This window comes from Solanum verrucosum, unplaced genomic scaffold (assembly GCF_900185275.1).
Source record: "Solanum verrucosum unplaced genomic scaffold, falcon-dt-bn FXZP01000278.1, whole genome shotgun sequence".
Lineage (NCBI taxonomy): Eukaryota > Viridiplantae > Streptophyta > Magnoliopsida > Solanales > Solanaceae > Solanum > Solanum verrucosum.
In genome coordinates, this window is record NW_026020332.1 from 1,019,286 (window position 1) to 1,033,594 (window position 14,309).

Here is a 14,309-nt window from a genome sequence, read left to right on the forward strand (position 1 = left end):
TATTGCTTGCTTTTAATGTATCAAATCGTTTATTAGCTAGCTACATGGTTGAATGGAACGATGTGTCCAAGTTCTGCATGCCCCGTGCTACTTGGAGAAGATGCTCAACATCTACTTCAGGGAAATGTGTTACTAATCTGTGTATATAAAAATCAGAATTACTGATTTCAATAAACTTTGCAGAAACACGAAGTAACCAAAGTTTAATAAACCAGTAAGAATAGATGAACAGAAATTAATTGACAAAACAAAAAATCTGTAATAAACGTACCACAATCTGGAAAAAACAGAATCAGAAAAAGATCAAGCCCACTGAATGCACAGTGTCCCCTTAAGGAAATTATTCCCCTCTAGTATCCGAGGTTTGATTTGGAATATGTCCTCCCAGGATAGAATGATCTCAATCACCAGTGTATTGATACCCAAAACGCTGGTGTCAGCGAATCACTCAACAGCAGTAAAGTACACGAAGAAATTTTGTGCAGAAGAAGAAGAAGAAATCAGAAAAATTCGTAAGGAATAAATCTGAAGAATCAATGTATTTATAGGCAAGAGGAACTGGTTCCGAAAGGTTGCAATCCTTTCAGAATCCACACGACCATTCATGAAAGTTTGCAACCTTTCAAACGGTCATGGCTGTTTCTGAAAGTTGCAACCTTTCAGAACAGTCACTGCGGGAAATTTAAATAAAACGGGAAAGATTTAAATAAAACGGGTCGCGCATGGATCCGAGTCGGGTCGGGTTAATTAACTAATTAATTGAATCGGTTAATTAACTAATTAAAACGTTGGCCATTTAATTTAATTTAATTAATTAACTAAAATAATTAAAACAAACTTTGTCCAAAAAATAATCTCTCGATCGATTTTCCAAATCCAAAGCCAAAGCCGAAGCCGAGCCGAGCGAGCGACGACGACGACGGCGCGAGGGGGGTCCCTCTTTCCAACCCTTTTAACGATTAATAGGAGTGTTTCTATATTTAAACTCTCCTATTTTTCTTTCCACCACCGATGAGGGACAAATGTCTTTTCAATGTCTTTTCAATAAAGCATAAGAGGACTTTTCAAGTTCTCAACTTTTCAAGTTCTCAACTTTTTCCAAGTTCCTCTTTCATCTTCCCTCAATTTCCCATTAACTCTTGCTACATACCCAACAATCCCCCACATTAATGGGGAATGGTTATAACATAAGGAATGCACGGACGAGTGTGTACTTTACAAGCAAGAATCAATTGCATCTGGATAAGTAGGTTTCCCCTTGGACTTTCCGTAGTGAACATATGTCGGATATACTCGGTCAATCGGTAGATGCGATATCTTTGAACCGTCGAGCTTTGGTGTATACCTAGACAACCATATGTCACACAATTAACCCTTTACTGTTTATGGTTCTTACGGTTGTGTTCGTTTCAGCCATGAACACCTCCTGGTTTCATGAGTGTATAGAGAATAGGCTTTTGACATAAAATTCTCTTTGAAGCGGCTTACACTTCACACTCACATAGGTGATTTATAACCGTGTCATCTCGTAGATACACTATTTGGTCAAATCTGCCAAACTTTGCAAATCATTAAAAACTTTAAGCTTTATTAACTCATTAACAAGCCTTAAAGTCTTAACCTTGTTCCTGAACATTGTCTTCATCATGAGAATGGATTGAGTTGATTGACAATGTCGAACCGTCAGTCACAACTTTGTTTTTCTCCTTGAATCTAGCTCTTGGGATCTCCAGTCTGCTAGATAGAGTTACCGTCATGCTGACTTGTCCTAAGCCGTAAACCCATTCCCTTAGATGATCTTTCAACTGCCTCTCTCACTAGGCCTTTCGTTAGTGGATCTGACATATTATCGCTTGACTTCACATAGTCAATTGTTATAATTCCACTAGAGAGGAGTTGTCTTACGGTATTATGTCTCCGTCGTATATGACGAGACTTCCCGTTGTACATAACGCTCCCAGCCCTACCTATTGCTGCTTGACTATCACAATGTATGCAGATAGGTCCCACAGGTTTGGGCCAGAATGGAATATCCTCTAAGAAATTTCGAAGCCATTCAGCTTCTTCACCGGCCTTATCTAAGGCAATGAATTCAGATTCCATTGTGGAGCGAGCGATACATGTCTGTTTGGATGATTTCCAAGAGACTGCTCCTCCACCAAGTGTAAACACATAACCACTTGTGGATTTTACTTCATTTGACCCGGTGATCCAATTTGCATCACTATATCCTTCAATAACGGCAGGATATTTATTATAATGCAAAGCATAGTGTTGTGTATGCTTTAAATAACCCAACACACGTTTCATTGCCATCCAGTGAGTTTGATTCGGATTACTAGTGAACCGACTCAGTTTGCTAATAGCACATGCTATATCTGGTCGCGTACAATTCATAATATACATCAAACTTCCCAACACTCTGGCATATTCCACTTGAGAGTCACTTTCGCCTACATTCTTTTGAAATGTAAAGCTTAAATCAATTGGAGTTTTGACAACATTGAAATTCAAGTATTTGAACTTATCCAATACTTTTTCAATATAATGAGATTGAGATAATGCTAGTCCCTGAGGAGTTTTGAGAATCCTGATCCCTAAGATCAAATCAGCAACTCCTAAGTCTTTCATATCGAACTTGCTGGACAGCATGCGCTTAGTAGCATTTATATTGTCAATATCTTTACTCATTATTAACATGTCATCAACATACAAACAAACAATGACTTCATGATTCAGAACGTTTTTAATGTAAACACACTTATCACATTCGTTAATCTTGAATCCATTTGTCAACATTGTTTGAACAAATTTAGCATGCCATTGTTTGGGTGCTTGCTTGAGTCCATAAAGCGACTTCACAAGTCTGCACACTTTCTCTTCTTTACCAGGAACCACAAACCCTTCAGGTTGTTCCATGTAAATTTCTTCCTCCAACTCTCCATTTAAGAAGGCTGTCTTTACATCCATTTGGTGGATTTTAAGATCATGCACTGCCGCTAGTGCTATTAACATTCTAATTGATGTTATCCTTGTTACTGGAGAGTATGTATCAAAGTAGTCCAGACCTTCCTTTTGTCTATATCCTTTGACTACAAGTCTAGCCTTATATTTGTCAATAGTCCCATCGGCTTTCATATTCCTTTTAAAGATCCACTTTGATCCAAAAGGTTTATTTCCTGGAGGAAGATCAGCCAATTCCCAAGTATGATTACTTAAAATTGATTCGATCTCACTATTGACAGCTTCTTTCCAATAGATTGACTCAGATGACGACATAGCTGCTTTAAATGTTGGAGGCTCATTTTCAAGCAAAAATGCCACAAAATCTGGTCCGAAAGAAGTGGATTTCCGTTGGCGAGTACTACGCCTAGGATCTTCATTAGGTTGTGCATTTTCCTTTGATTCTTCCCGTGGTCGTTTAGATCTTTCACTTGTCGACTCACATTCAGTTTTATACGAATAAATGTGTTCAAAGAACTCAGCGTTATCTGACTCAATTACTGTATTCACATGAATTTCAGGATTATCAGATTTGTGAACCAAAAACCGGCAGGCCTTACTGTTCACAGCATATCCAATAAATACACAATCCACTGTTTTGGGTCCAATTTTCACCCTCTTAGGTAAAGGAACTTCTACCTTGGCAAGACACCCCCACACTTTGAAATATTTCAAGTTGGGTTTCCTTCCTTTCCACAACTCATATGGAATTGATTGCGTTTTGCTATGGGGTATCCTATTGAGTATCTTGTTAGCCGTAAGAATGGCTTCTCCCTATAGATTTCTTGGTGAACCAGAACTGATTATTAAGGCATTCATCATTTCCTTTAATGTTCTGTTCTTCCGTTCAGCCAATCCATTTGACTGCGGTGTATAGGGTGCAGTAGTTTGATGGATAATACCATATTCCAAACATATCTCAGCAAAAGGAGATTCGTATTCTCCACCCCTTTCACTTCGAATCATTTTTATCTTTAGATTCAATTGATTTTCCACTTCATTTTTGTATTGCTTAAATGCATCAATTGCTTCATCCTTACTATTAAGCAAGTATACATAACAAAATCGAGTGCAATCGTCAATAAAAGTTATAAAATACTTTTTCCCACCACGAGATGGTGTCGACTTCATATCGCATATATCTGTGTGAATTAAGTCTAAAGGTTTTGAATTTCTTTCAACAGACTTATAAGGATGTTTAACAAACTTACTTTCCACACAAATTTCGCATTTCGATTTATCGCATTTAAAATCAGGCAATACTTCTAAAGTATCCAATTTCCGCAAGGCTTTGTAATTTACATGTCCCAAACGGGCATGCCATAAATCATTTGACTCCAATAAGTAAACAGAAGCAGAATTCTTATTAATACTGTCAACAACTATTACATTCAGTTTGAAGAGGCCCTCAGTGAGGTAGCCTTTTCCTAAGAACATCTCATTCTTACTTATTACAGCTTTGTCACTAACTAGGACACACTTGAACCCGTTTTTAACGAGCAGTGCAGCAGAAACTAAATTCTTCCTAATAGTAGGAACGTGCAGAACGTTGTTCAGAGTCAACACCTTGCCGGATGTCATCTTCAACATTACTTTCCCAGTTCCTGCAATCCTTGCTGTTGCTGTGTTTCCCATGAACAAATCTTCATCAACCTCAGCAGAAGTGTATGTTGCAAAGGCTTCTTTCGCAGAGCAAATATGTCGAGTGGCACCTGAGTCGAGAAACCACTCCTTGGGATTTCCAACTAAGTTGCACTCTGAGATCATTGCACACAGGTCATCTGCATCTTCCATCTCTTCCACGATATTTGCTTGACTTTTGCCTTTGCCTTTGTCTTTGTCTTTGTCCTTTCTTGGAGCACGACAGTCAGAAGACTTGTGACCAGCCTTACCACAATTGTAACAGTTGCCCTTGAACTTTTTCTTGGCCTGTTCTGACTTCTGTCCGTTGGACTTCTTTCTCTTCTTGTCTTTGGTAGGAGCTTCTTCAACAATATTAACTCCAATTACTGTTGAACTCTTACGAGACTTCTTTTCGGCGATTTTGTTATCTTCCTCAATCTTGAGCCGAATCACAAGATCTTCAAGCTTCATTTCTTTACGTTTGTGCTTTAAATAATTCTTGAAGTCATTCCACGAAGGAGGTAACTTCTCGATCATTGCAGCCACTTGAAACGCTTCATTTACTACCATATCTTCAACAATCAGATCATGGAAAATAAGTTGAAGTTCCTGCACTTGTGATCCAACAGTTTTACTATCTGACATTTTATAGTCTAAAAACTTTGCGACCACAAATTTTTTCAAGCATGCATCTTCTGTCTTATATTTCTTCTCAAGTGCATCCCACAATTCTTTCGAAGTTGTCATTGCACTATAGACATTATATAAGTCATCTTCTAACGCACTCAAAATGTAGCCCTTACATAGGAAGTCTGCCTGTTTCCATGCTTCAATAATCATGAATTTTTCTCTGTCTGGCATTTCAGCAGAAGGCACTGGAGTTACTTCATTGGTAAATTTCTGCAGACCAAGAGTGGTAAGCCAGAAAAATACCCGTTGCTGCCATCCTTTGAAATTCACACCAGAGAATTTTCCCGATTTCTCTGCTGGTGGTACAGCAGTTCGGGTTGGTGCAGCAACAGCCACCGTAACATTGTCATTATCCATTTCAGAATCTGTAACAAACAGAAATTGATACAAATGACTCAGTAAGCAATAACTTAAGTTGCAAACTTAACAGGAGTATAAAACCACGAAGGTTTTTCTCTCCACCAGAAACACAGATTAAAAAGTATAAAAAATAATTTCCTTAAGATTGTTACTAATCTGTGTATATAAAAATCAGAATTACTGATTTCAATAAACTTTGTAGAAACACGAAGTAACCAAAGTTTAATAAACCAGTAAGAATAGATGAACAGAAATTAATTGACAAAACAAAAAATCTGTAATAAACGTACCACAATCTGGAAAAAACAGAATCAGAAAAAGATCAAGCCCACTGAATGCACAGTGTCCCCTTAAGGAAATTATTCCCCTCTAGTATCCGAGGTTTGATTTGGAATATGTCCTCCCAGGATAGAATGATCTCAATCACCAGTGTATTGATACCCAAAACGCTGGTGTCAGCGAATCACTCAACAGCAGTAAAGTACACGAAGAAATTTTGTGCAGAAGAAGAAGAAGAAATCAGAAAAATTCGTAAGGAATAAATCTGAAGAATCAATGTATTTATAGGCAAGAGGAACTGGTTCCGAAAGGTTGCAATCCTTTCAGAATCCACACGACCATTCATGAAAGTTTGCAACCTTTCAAACGGTCATGGCTGTTTCTGAAAGTTGCAACCTTTCAGAACAGTCACTGCGGGAAATTTAAATAAAACGGGAAAGATTTAAATAAAACGGGTCGCGCATGGATCCGAGTCGGGTCGGGTTAATTAACTAATTAATTGAATCGGTTAATTAACTAATTAAAACGTTGGCCATTTAATTTAATTTAATTAATTAAATAATTAATTAAAACAAACTTTGTCCAAAAAATAATCTCCAAATCCGAAGCCGAGCGACGACGACGGCGCGAGGGGGGTCCCTCTTTCCAACCCTTTTAACGATTAATAGGAGTGTTTCTATATTTAAACTCTCCTATTTTTCTTTCCACCACCGATGAGGGACAAATGTCTTTTCAATGTCTTTTCAATAAAGCATAAGAGGACTTTTCAAGTTCTCAACTTTTCAAGTTCCCAACTTTTTCCAAGTTCCTCTTTCATCTTCCCTCAATTTCCCATTAACTCTTGCTACATACCCAACAAAATGTTGTAAAAGCTTCAAGTTGCCAACAAAATCACCCCTAATTAGTTTGCTTTTAACACACATCAGCATAGCACAACAGATCCGCAATAGCATCTCCTGTAAATGAGACATGGAGTTGGATGAGAGAGTCTTATATATTAGATCAACCACGATGTCCATACATATAAACACACATTATATATTGTAGTCCAAATTGGTCGGAGAAGTACCTGAAGGCCAAAGGGATTGCTGAGAAGCGTATCCCAGATCCTTAAGATGTGATGCAAGCTAAACTCCTGAGTAAGGAGCAGAGTGATCCACCTAAATGCATAGAATTGTGGGTTAACCTGAAATCAAAACGTTAGCTAGGACGACTGATATATATGTGAACAATAACTTAGCTATTTATAGCTGTGCTTAAGAAATAGGTTCACATTCACCTTTGTTTTAAATTCAAGATGGTGCCACAATTCCTCATCATTAGTTTTCAATAACTCTGACAATTTCGAAAGAGTTGAGTGGATACCAAAAGAACCACAATCAAATTGTTGACAGAAGTGATCCACACAGCTACTCAACAGTATAACGAAACAGGAAAAAGTATCTGCTTCTAAATTTGCCTGCATAGCGGAGAAAAACAAATGAAGCTTCTACTATTTACGAAAGAGTTGGCGAAGGCATCAATATAAACTGTAAGTGCAAATTTGAGGAAGACACTAACAACATTATGCTCATCATTATCGGTGCTGAAGACATAGTACAACGGGGCCAAGACCTCATTCATGCCTTGTACATAACTAATTGCAGGATTTAATTTCGCAAACAAAAGAAGAATGTTTCTCATTGACTCCTGTAAAGCAAAACATAAATTCAAAAAGAAAAAAGTATCACAGACGAAAATGTTAATATTAGGAGTTGAGAGATATAAGTAAAATGTTACCTTATTCTTCCTAGATAGTGATGAGTCTCCTGAGAAGAACTCTAAATCTGGATGAGTTCGCTGCAAATCACGGTCTATCTGCTCTGAAATTTCTGTAAACTACAAACACCACATTTGCATTCATAAAAAAAGGTCTGATAAAAAAGGTTGCAGAAGAAACTCGCGGTGCAGTAGGTACTTGCCTCAAAGTACTGATGCCATATGCTAGTTTTACCTAAACTTAGTGGATGATCATCCTCTTTAGAAATGTTGTAGCGTTTAAAGGGCTCAATGACTCCGCTGCTAGTGTCGTGTCCAAGCAATGTCATGCTTCTATCTTTTCTCCATGACAATTCTGACTGGCTAGATTAAAGAGTTCTATGAACAAGCCATAACAAAGGGGACCAGCTAAGACCATAAGTTACAAGGTAATGCAGCTTACAGGTTTTCGTAGAAACTCCTCCTTTAGCTTGTCATATTTCAATCGACTCTCGTTTAACTCCTTCTCCCATAGATCTTGAGAAGTAGGTAAATATCCAAACAGTAGCTGCAATTTATAATCATGGAAAAACAGAGTTATTCAATTACAATTTCAACACATTTGGCGAAGAATATATAAAGCATATACTAATGCGATCAATTACGGTAATTAATAACCTTCCAAATTGTTGCTCGCAAACTCCCTCCATCAGGAATACCTGAACTGGCAAGTCGTTGCAACTTCTCCAAATTAATCTCCTTTCGAGAAATCTGTTTTACAAACAACATCAATAATCAAAGAATGCGACAATGAAGTAGTGATCACCTCTAAGCAAAGAGTGGAAACAATGAAAATTGTGATTAACTGTCTCACTTCATATTCAAGATCAGATCGTTTTTCATCATCGTTGCAGGCGTGCAATACAACTGATCCCAAATTCCTATTTTTATTTTGGGGAAAACTTATAAGCTCATCATCAAAGTCATAACATCGGTCCTTAATCATCTGTTTCAGAGCAAAATCGCGAGTCAGATCAAATGTCTGTAATTCTTCACCAGATTCAATTTCTTCATAATTACTTTCTTCTCTACCATGATGGAAGCCATTGATCACTAAACTTCCAATCCTTTCAGGAAATACTACTAATTTCCTCGGTTTTTCTGGAACGTTGAGCTTGCTAATTTTAGGCATCATTGTCTCGAAAGCACGAATGAATAGAGGAAAAAAGAGTTTCTGCTTCACTTCAGAAGAAAAAAAAAGATTTTCTTTTGAAGGATTTTGGTTTCCATCTTATTTTTCAGTGTTTTTCAGAGAGGGAGAGGAATGACAGTTAGCCGTTTGAATGGTAGGCGACTTCTTTTCATAAAAAAATAAAACCATAATAAGCTGAATTTTTCAAGTATGATAAAAAATTCTTTCATTTAAACAAGACAAATACATAAATATGTTTTTTTTAACTTTGTCTTATTTCACATTTTTGCTCTCGTATGTGTACATGAAGACACTTAAACTTGTATAAAGTTGAAAAAGTAGACACGTGAGTCCTATGTGGAACAATACACGTAGGACATCACATAAGATACAAATCATGTAGGATGTGACATATAATGTGTATATATCTATTTGCTTAATTTTATACAATTTTAAGTGTCTACTTGTGCACATGCAAAGTTAGATGTCATAAATGTGAGGTAAGGCCAAGTTAAAAAACATATTCACGTATTATGTCTTTAAAGTATTAAATTTTTCTTTTTAATAAAATAGAAAATATTTTCATTTCTCAATATTTTTGGAATTGAACAATGATATAATCATTGATTTTAAAGTTAAAATAGAGCAAAAGAGAAAATGCGTTGAATAACCATAAATCAAGTTCTTGTGAATTGGTGATGTATGCTAATGAGGAAGTCCCAACCGTTTGTAAGAATAATTTCAATAACGATTTACTATTGTTTTTCCTGTCGTTTTCTTTTCTAATTGTTTTCTCAATTTTGCTTTCAATGGTCAAATAGAGTTGCTGAAACTGTTCCGGTAAATTTGGTACCTCACGATTAAACAATGGAAAATGGCATATATAATTAAAAAATTAAAAATTATACTAATTATATGGTTTTGGAAGAGCCTGATTAAACCCAAACCCAAATTAATAGAAATTTTTCAAGTTTGCAACAAAAGCAAATGGAGTCAACGCCGGGAAAATTATACTTTGGAAAATCTCTGTTAGTTCCAAGTGTTCAAGAGCTTGCCAAACAACACCTAACCATTATTCCGGACAGGTATGTCCGCCCAGAGCAAGAAACTCCGGTCATATCCACCGGAGCTCGTATCCGCAAAGTGGACTTGTTTAGGAATTTGCCTTCAAATCTCAGGTGCCTATCTCCTTATAACTATACTTTTTATTAAAACTTGTATTTCTAACTTGGGCCGTGATCTTTGTTCTCCTTATCTATTAATATGTTTGTGAGTTTGAAATGTAGGGACATATTGGAAGCATACTGCAGAGAAATCAAGAGCCTAGCAACGATCATCGTATGTCAATTGGCAAAGGCTTTAAGGATGGATGAAGAAGAAACGCGAGATCTATTCAGTGAAGGTATGCAGTCAATGAGGATGAATAATTATCCGCCTTGTCCTGAGCCAGACAGGGTAATTGGCTTAAGCTCTCATTCTGATCCTGGTGTCCTCACCATCCTGAACGAAACTGAAGGTCTCCAAGTCCGAAAAGACGATATTTGGGTGCCCATAAAGCCCCTCCCAAACGCTTTGATTGTGAATGTTGGGGACATGATGGAGGTAAATATTCTACTATCATTGAAAATATTATGCGCGTAAATCATGTGTTATTTGACTTGCCAGATATTGAGCAATGGTGTGTATAGGAGCATTGAGCAATTGTAAACTCAAACGAAGAACGGCTCTCTGTTGCGACATTCTATTAACCTTGAATCCGAATTAGGACCTGCAAACAGCCTCACCGGACCACATAATCCTCCCATTTTCCGAAGAGTTTCCGTGCATAAATATTTACAAGACTTTTTTGCACGAAAACTTGACAGAAAGTCGAACCTTGATTTCATGAAGGTAGAGATGAGTGATGGAGAATCGTAGCATTTGATACACTTGTACAAGTTATTGTTTCAGTTGTAATTTGGAGTTTTTACGTCCTTATTTTTCTGTTATGTCATAGTCTCTAACTTACTGTGCCCTTGCCTCAATAAATATATGATAGTCTTTGATTGAATATAAAATTTGAAAAAAGTGATTTTTGAAATTTGTAGTTCAAAACAAGTTAGTAATAAATATTAATATACATATAAATTGTAAGAGTAAAATAAAAATTAAAAGTTAAGTAATTTCAGAATATAATGTTAATAGTATTATTTTTTTTAGACAACTTAAAAAAAAATATACCATCACATAAATTAGGATAAAATGGGCTATTTTGCATGCGGCTCATTAATTTTTACCTAATGATCTGAAAAGTCGTGCATATAGATTGATGAATGGTTATACAACGTTGATACTTATTACTACCTCGGTTATTTTTATTTGTCATTGTTTGAGTTGATACACATTAAGAAAATAATTATTGATATAAGTATTTTACCTCACTATTCTTGCCAATTAATATTTAGTATTTAATCTTGAAAAATGATATGGAGAATAGTATTTAATGCTAAGGGTAAAATATGAAGAAAAAAAATTATTTTTTCTTGATATGTCAAAAGTGACAGGTAAAAATCAAAATCTATTTTAGAAATAAGTGATGACAAGTAAAAGTGAACGGAGGGAGTACCTACAAGCTAAGTAGGAATGAATAGTCTTGTTGCCGTCCTACATATTTACCCACAATTAAAACGTTGTCAACGCACCAACAAGGGTTGTGGTGGAATAGTAAACATTCCTTCATCCTTAACTAAAGGTTTCGGGTTCGAGTCCCTCTAGAGTACGGAATCGTCTTTGTTAGGGAGCGTTTTATCCCATAATGTGGAACTTTTCTGTGCGAATCCTGATTTAGTCAGACTTCAATGTGGATACAGAATACTGGGTGGGAAACCAAATATAAAACGTAAGTACCATCAAGTTTTATTGACTACACACGTAATAATCTAATTAGATCCTCCTAGATCCATCATAAATAGTCTTGCGTCGTTGTCCTACATAATTACTACCAGTACTAATCAATAGTCTTGGGTCGTCCTACATATTTATCCAACAATAAATTAAAACGTTGTTAAGGCAACGCACCATAAAATCTTACGCAATAATTTTTTTATTTTGAATTTAAATAAAAGATGGTTAAATGTAGAACAAAAGTCAAAATTTAGGTTAAGTTCTACCCAAAAAATTAAGTTTTTTTTTTTCAAAAGCTGATATTTAATGCTACTATGTAGTTGTGGCATGGCTATTCACGACAAATCAGTATTTTTCCATTATAATGTCTCATTGGAAAATGTCAAGTAATTCACAAATATTTAAATTGAATCGAGAAAATCATAATAATAATATTTTAATATGAAATTTTTTTTAAAATCCCATTAAGTCAATGAGAATTTGAAATAATTTGGCTAGTGGTTATGTATGAAATTCCCCTTATAAATAATCTTTCTATCCTAGTTAACTATTTTGATTTACGGAAAAAAATAAAGTTGATGATGAAAGAAGCAAGGTCGAGAAAGCTAGGTGGCTCTTTGAAAGTTGCTAACGTTCAGGAGCTGGCAAAACAACAACTAGCAGGTGTTCCGCCACGATATATTCGTAATAATGACGAAAATCAATTATATAGTTCTTCCATATTATTGCCTCATCAATTAGCTCCAGTTATTGACATGAAAAAACTGCTGGAAATTAAAAACGATGATACGGAGCTTAACAGGTTTCATCTTGCTTGCAAAGAATGGGGATTTTTCCAGGTTTCATAGATCAAACACACACTCTTCATTTTTGTTTCATGTTCCATAACTTTTTCTCATACATACTAACCTCAGTATTTAATAAATTGTGCATGCAGTTGGTGAATCATGGAGTGAGTTCATCATTGATGGAGAAAGTGAAGACAGAAATCAGAGCATTTTTCGATCTACCAATGGAAGAGAAGAAGAAATTTGAGCAAGAAGATGGAGATGTCGAAGGATACGGGCAAGCCTTTGTTGTATCTGAAGAACAAAAGTTAGATTGGAGTGACATACTTTACATGATCACTCTCCCTACTCATTTGAGAAAACCTCACTTGTTTCCAAAGCTTCCCACCTCACTCAGGTACCATACATAATATATACTAACTGAGTTAAGTTTACGATAATGAATCTTTTTTTCTATAGAATATTTTTAAGTTGTTGGACCTTCAAGGGATGCATTGGAACAATACTCAACAGCACTGAAGGAGCTTGCTATGAAAATTCTGTACGTAATGGCAAGAGCTTTAGGGATGAAAGCAGAGGATATGAATGTGCTATTTGAAGAAGACGGGACACAAATGATGAGAATAAATTATTATCCTCCTTGTCCTCAACCAGAGCGAGTAATGGGGTTCTGCCATCACACTGATTCTATTGGTTTAACCATACTCCTTCAGGTTAATGAAACTGAAGGTCTTCAAATTAAGAAAGATAGAGCTTGGATTCCGGTTCCATATCGTCCTGATGCCTTTGTTGTTAACATTGGAGACATTTTAGAGGTGAGAAATAAGTATGTTTGGTATGAATTATGATACAAGTCAATTTGTAAAGCTCTGTCGTCAATTTTGTTTTTGCAGATTGTGACAAATGGAATTTACAAGAGCATTGAACATCGAGCCATCGTTAATAAGGACAAGGAGAGGATCTCCATTGCTACATTTCTGAGCCCTAAATTGAATGGAGATTTAGGTCCAGCAGCTAGCCTCCTCACTCCTCAATCCCCTGCACAATATAGGAGGATTGGAGTGGCCGATTATTTTAAAGGATTGTTTTCTCGAGAGCTCGTTGGAAAATCATACATAGATACTCTAAGGATTGGAAATGGATATGATGGGAGCAATTGATCAATGTTGCATTTGGATACCAACAGCTTGTTTAATAATTTGGATGGATTCTTCTTTTAAGAATATAATATTTGAATAAATTGTGTCGTCTGTTGTGATTAATAACATCCTCATTTTCTGATTTTAATGTATCTTATCATATAATGACCAAGAATTTTACCTAAATGTCCTCAATATTAGAGGGGCTAATCGCTTATCACTTTATATAACATGTTTAATTTTTAGGATTTTGATTACTCCATTTGTTTCAATTTAATTATGGGAGAAGTAGAAGTTAATTGATATGAAAAGATTGATCAACTCTAATGATTATGACTCCATGAGGAGTGTCATATTTTGATTAATAAATATTTAATATATTAGATATTTTGTACTAATATTTAATTTAACGTAGGAGTAAAATGATAATCTAACTTTGTATTTGGAGCTTTCCACTTTAGTAATATATGATATATGATGATATGATATGATGTGCTGTTTATTTTATTGAGAATAAAATGTTCTTTTGTTGTAGTATTATATTGGTATGAAGGAAATATAAAATTTGAGGCTACATTTTTTGAGCCCCAAATTGGATGGTGATTTAGGTCCAGC

The 14,309-nt window shown here is 35.8% G+C and overlaps 2 protein-coding genes and 1 pseudogene across 3 annotated transcripts; 2 read left to right on the forward strand and 1 right to left on the reverse strand.

Moving 5' to 3' along the window:
* Positions 1-40: 40 nt before the first annotated feature.
* On the reverse strand, positions 41-8,892 carry LOC125836352 (TBC domain-containing protein C1952.17c-like). The gene is made up of 10 exons (XM_049515529.1): positions 8,567-8,892; positions 8,371-8,463; positions 8,156-8,260; positions 7,917-8,072; positions 7,735-7,833; positions 7,516-7,644; positions 7,235-7,414; positions 7,025-7,141; positions 6,818-6,911; positions 41-126 (listed from the first exon to the last, which is right to left on the reverse strand). The coding sequence occupies exons 1-10, from the start codon at positions 8,885-8,887 to the stop codon at positions 41-43; spliced, it is 1,380 nt and encodes a 459-aa protein (XP_049371486.1). The 5' UTR covers positions 8,888-8,892.
* A 963-nt stretch (positions 8,893-9,855) lies between these two features.
* LOC125836125 (codeine O-demethylase-like) lies at positions 9,856-10,825 on the forward strand (annotated as a pseudogene).
* A 1,523-nt stretch (positions 10,826-12,348) lies between these two features.
* On the forward strand, positions 12,349-13,772 carry LOC125836115 (protein SRG1-like). Of its 2 annotated transcripts, XM_049515197.1 has the most exons (4): positions 12,349-12,606; positions 12,705-12,952; positions 13,043-13,370; positions 13,449-13,772. In XM_049515197.1, the coding sequence occupies exons 1-4, from the start codon at positions 12,349-12,351 to the stop codon at positions 13,713-13,715; spliced, it is 1,101 nt and encodes a 366-aa protein (XP_049371154.1). In that variant the 3' UTR covers positions 13,716-13,772. The 2 variants fall into 2 exon arrangements, with proteins under 2 accessions (XP_049371154.1, XP_049371156.1); XM_049515199.1 differs by lacking the exon at positions 12,349-12,606 and having other exon boundaries at positions 12,699-12,952.
* Positions 13,773-14,309: the final 537 nt, after the last annotated feature.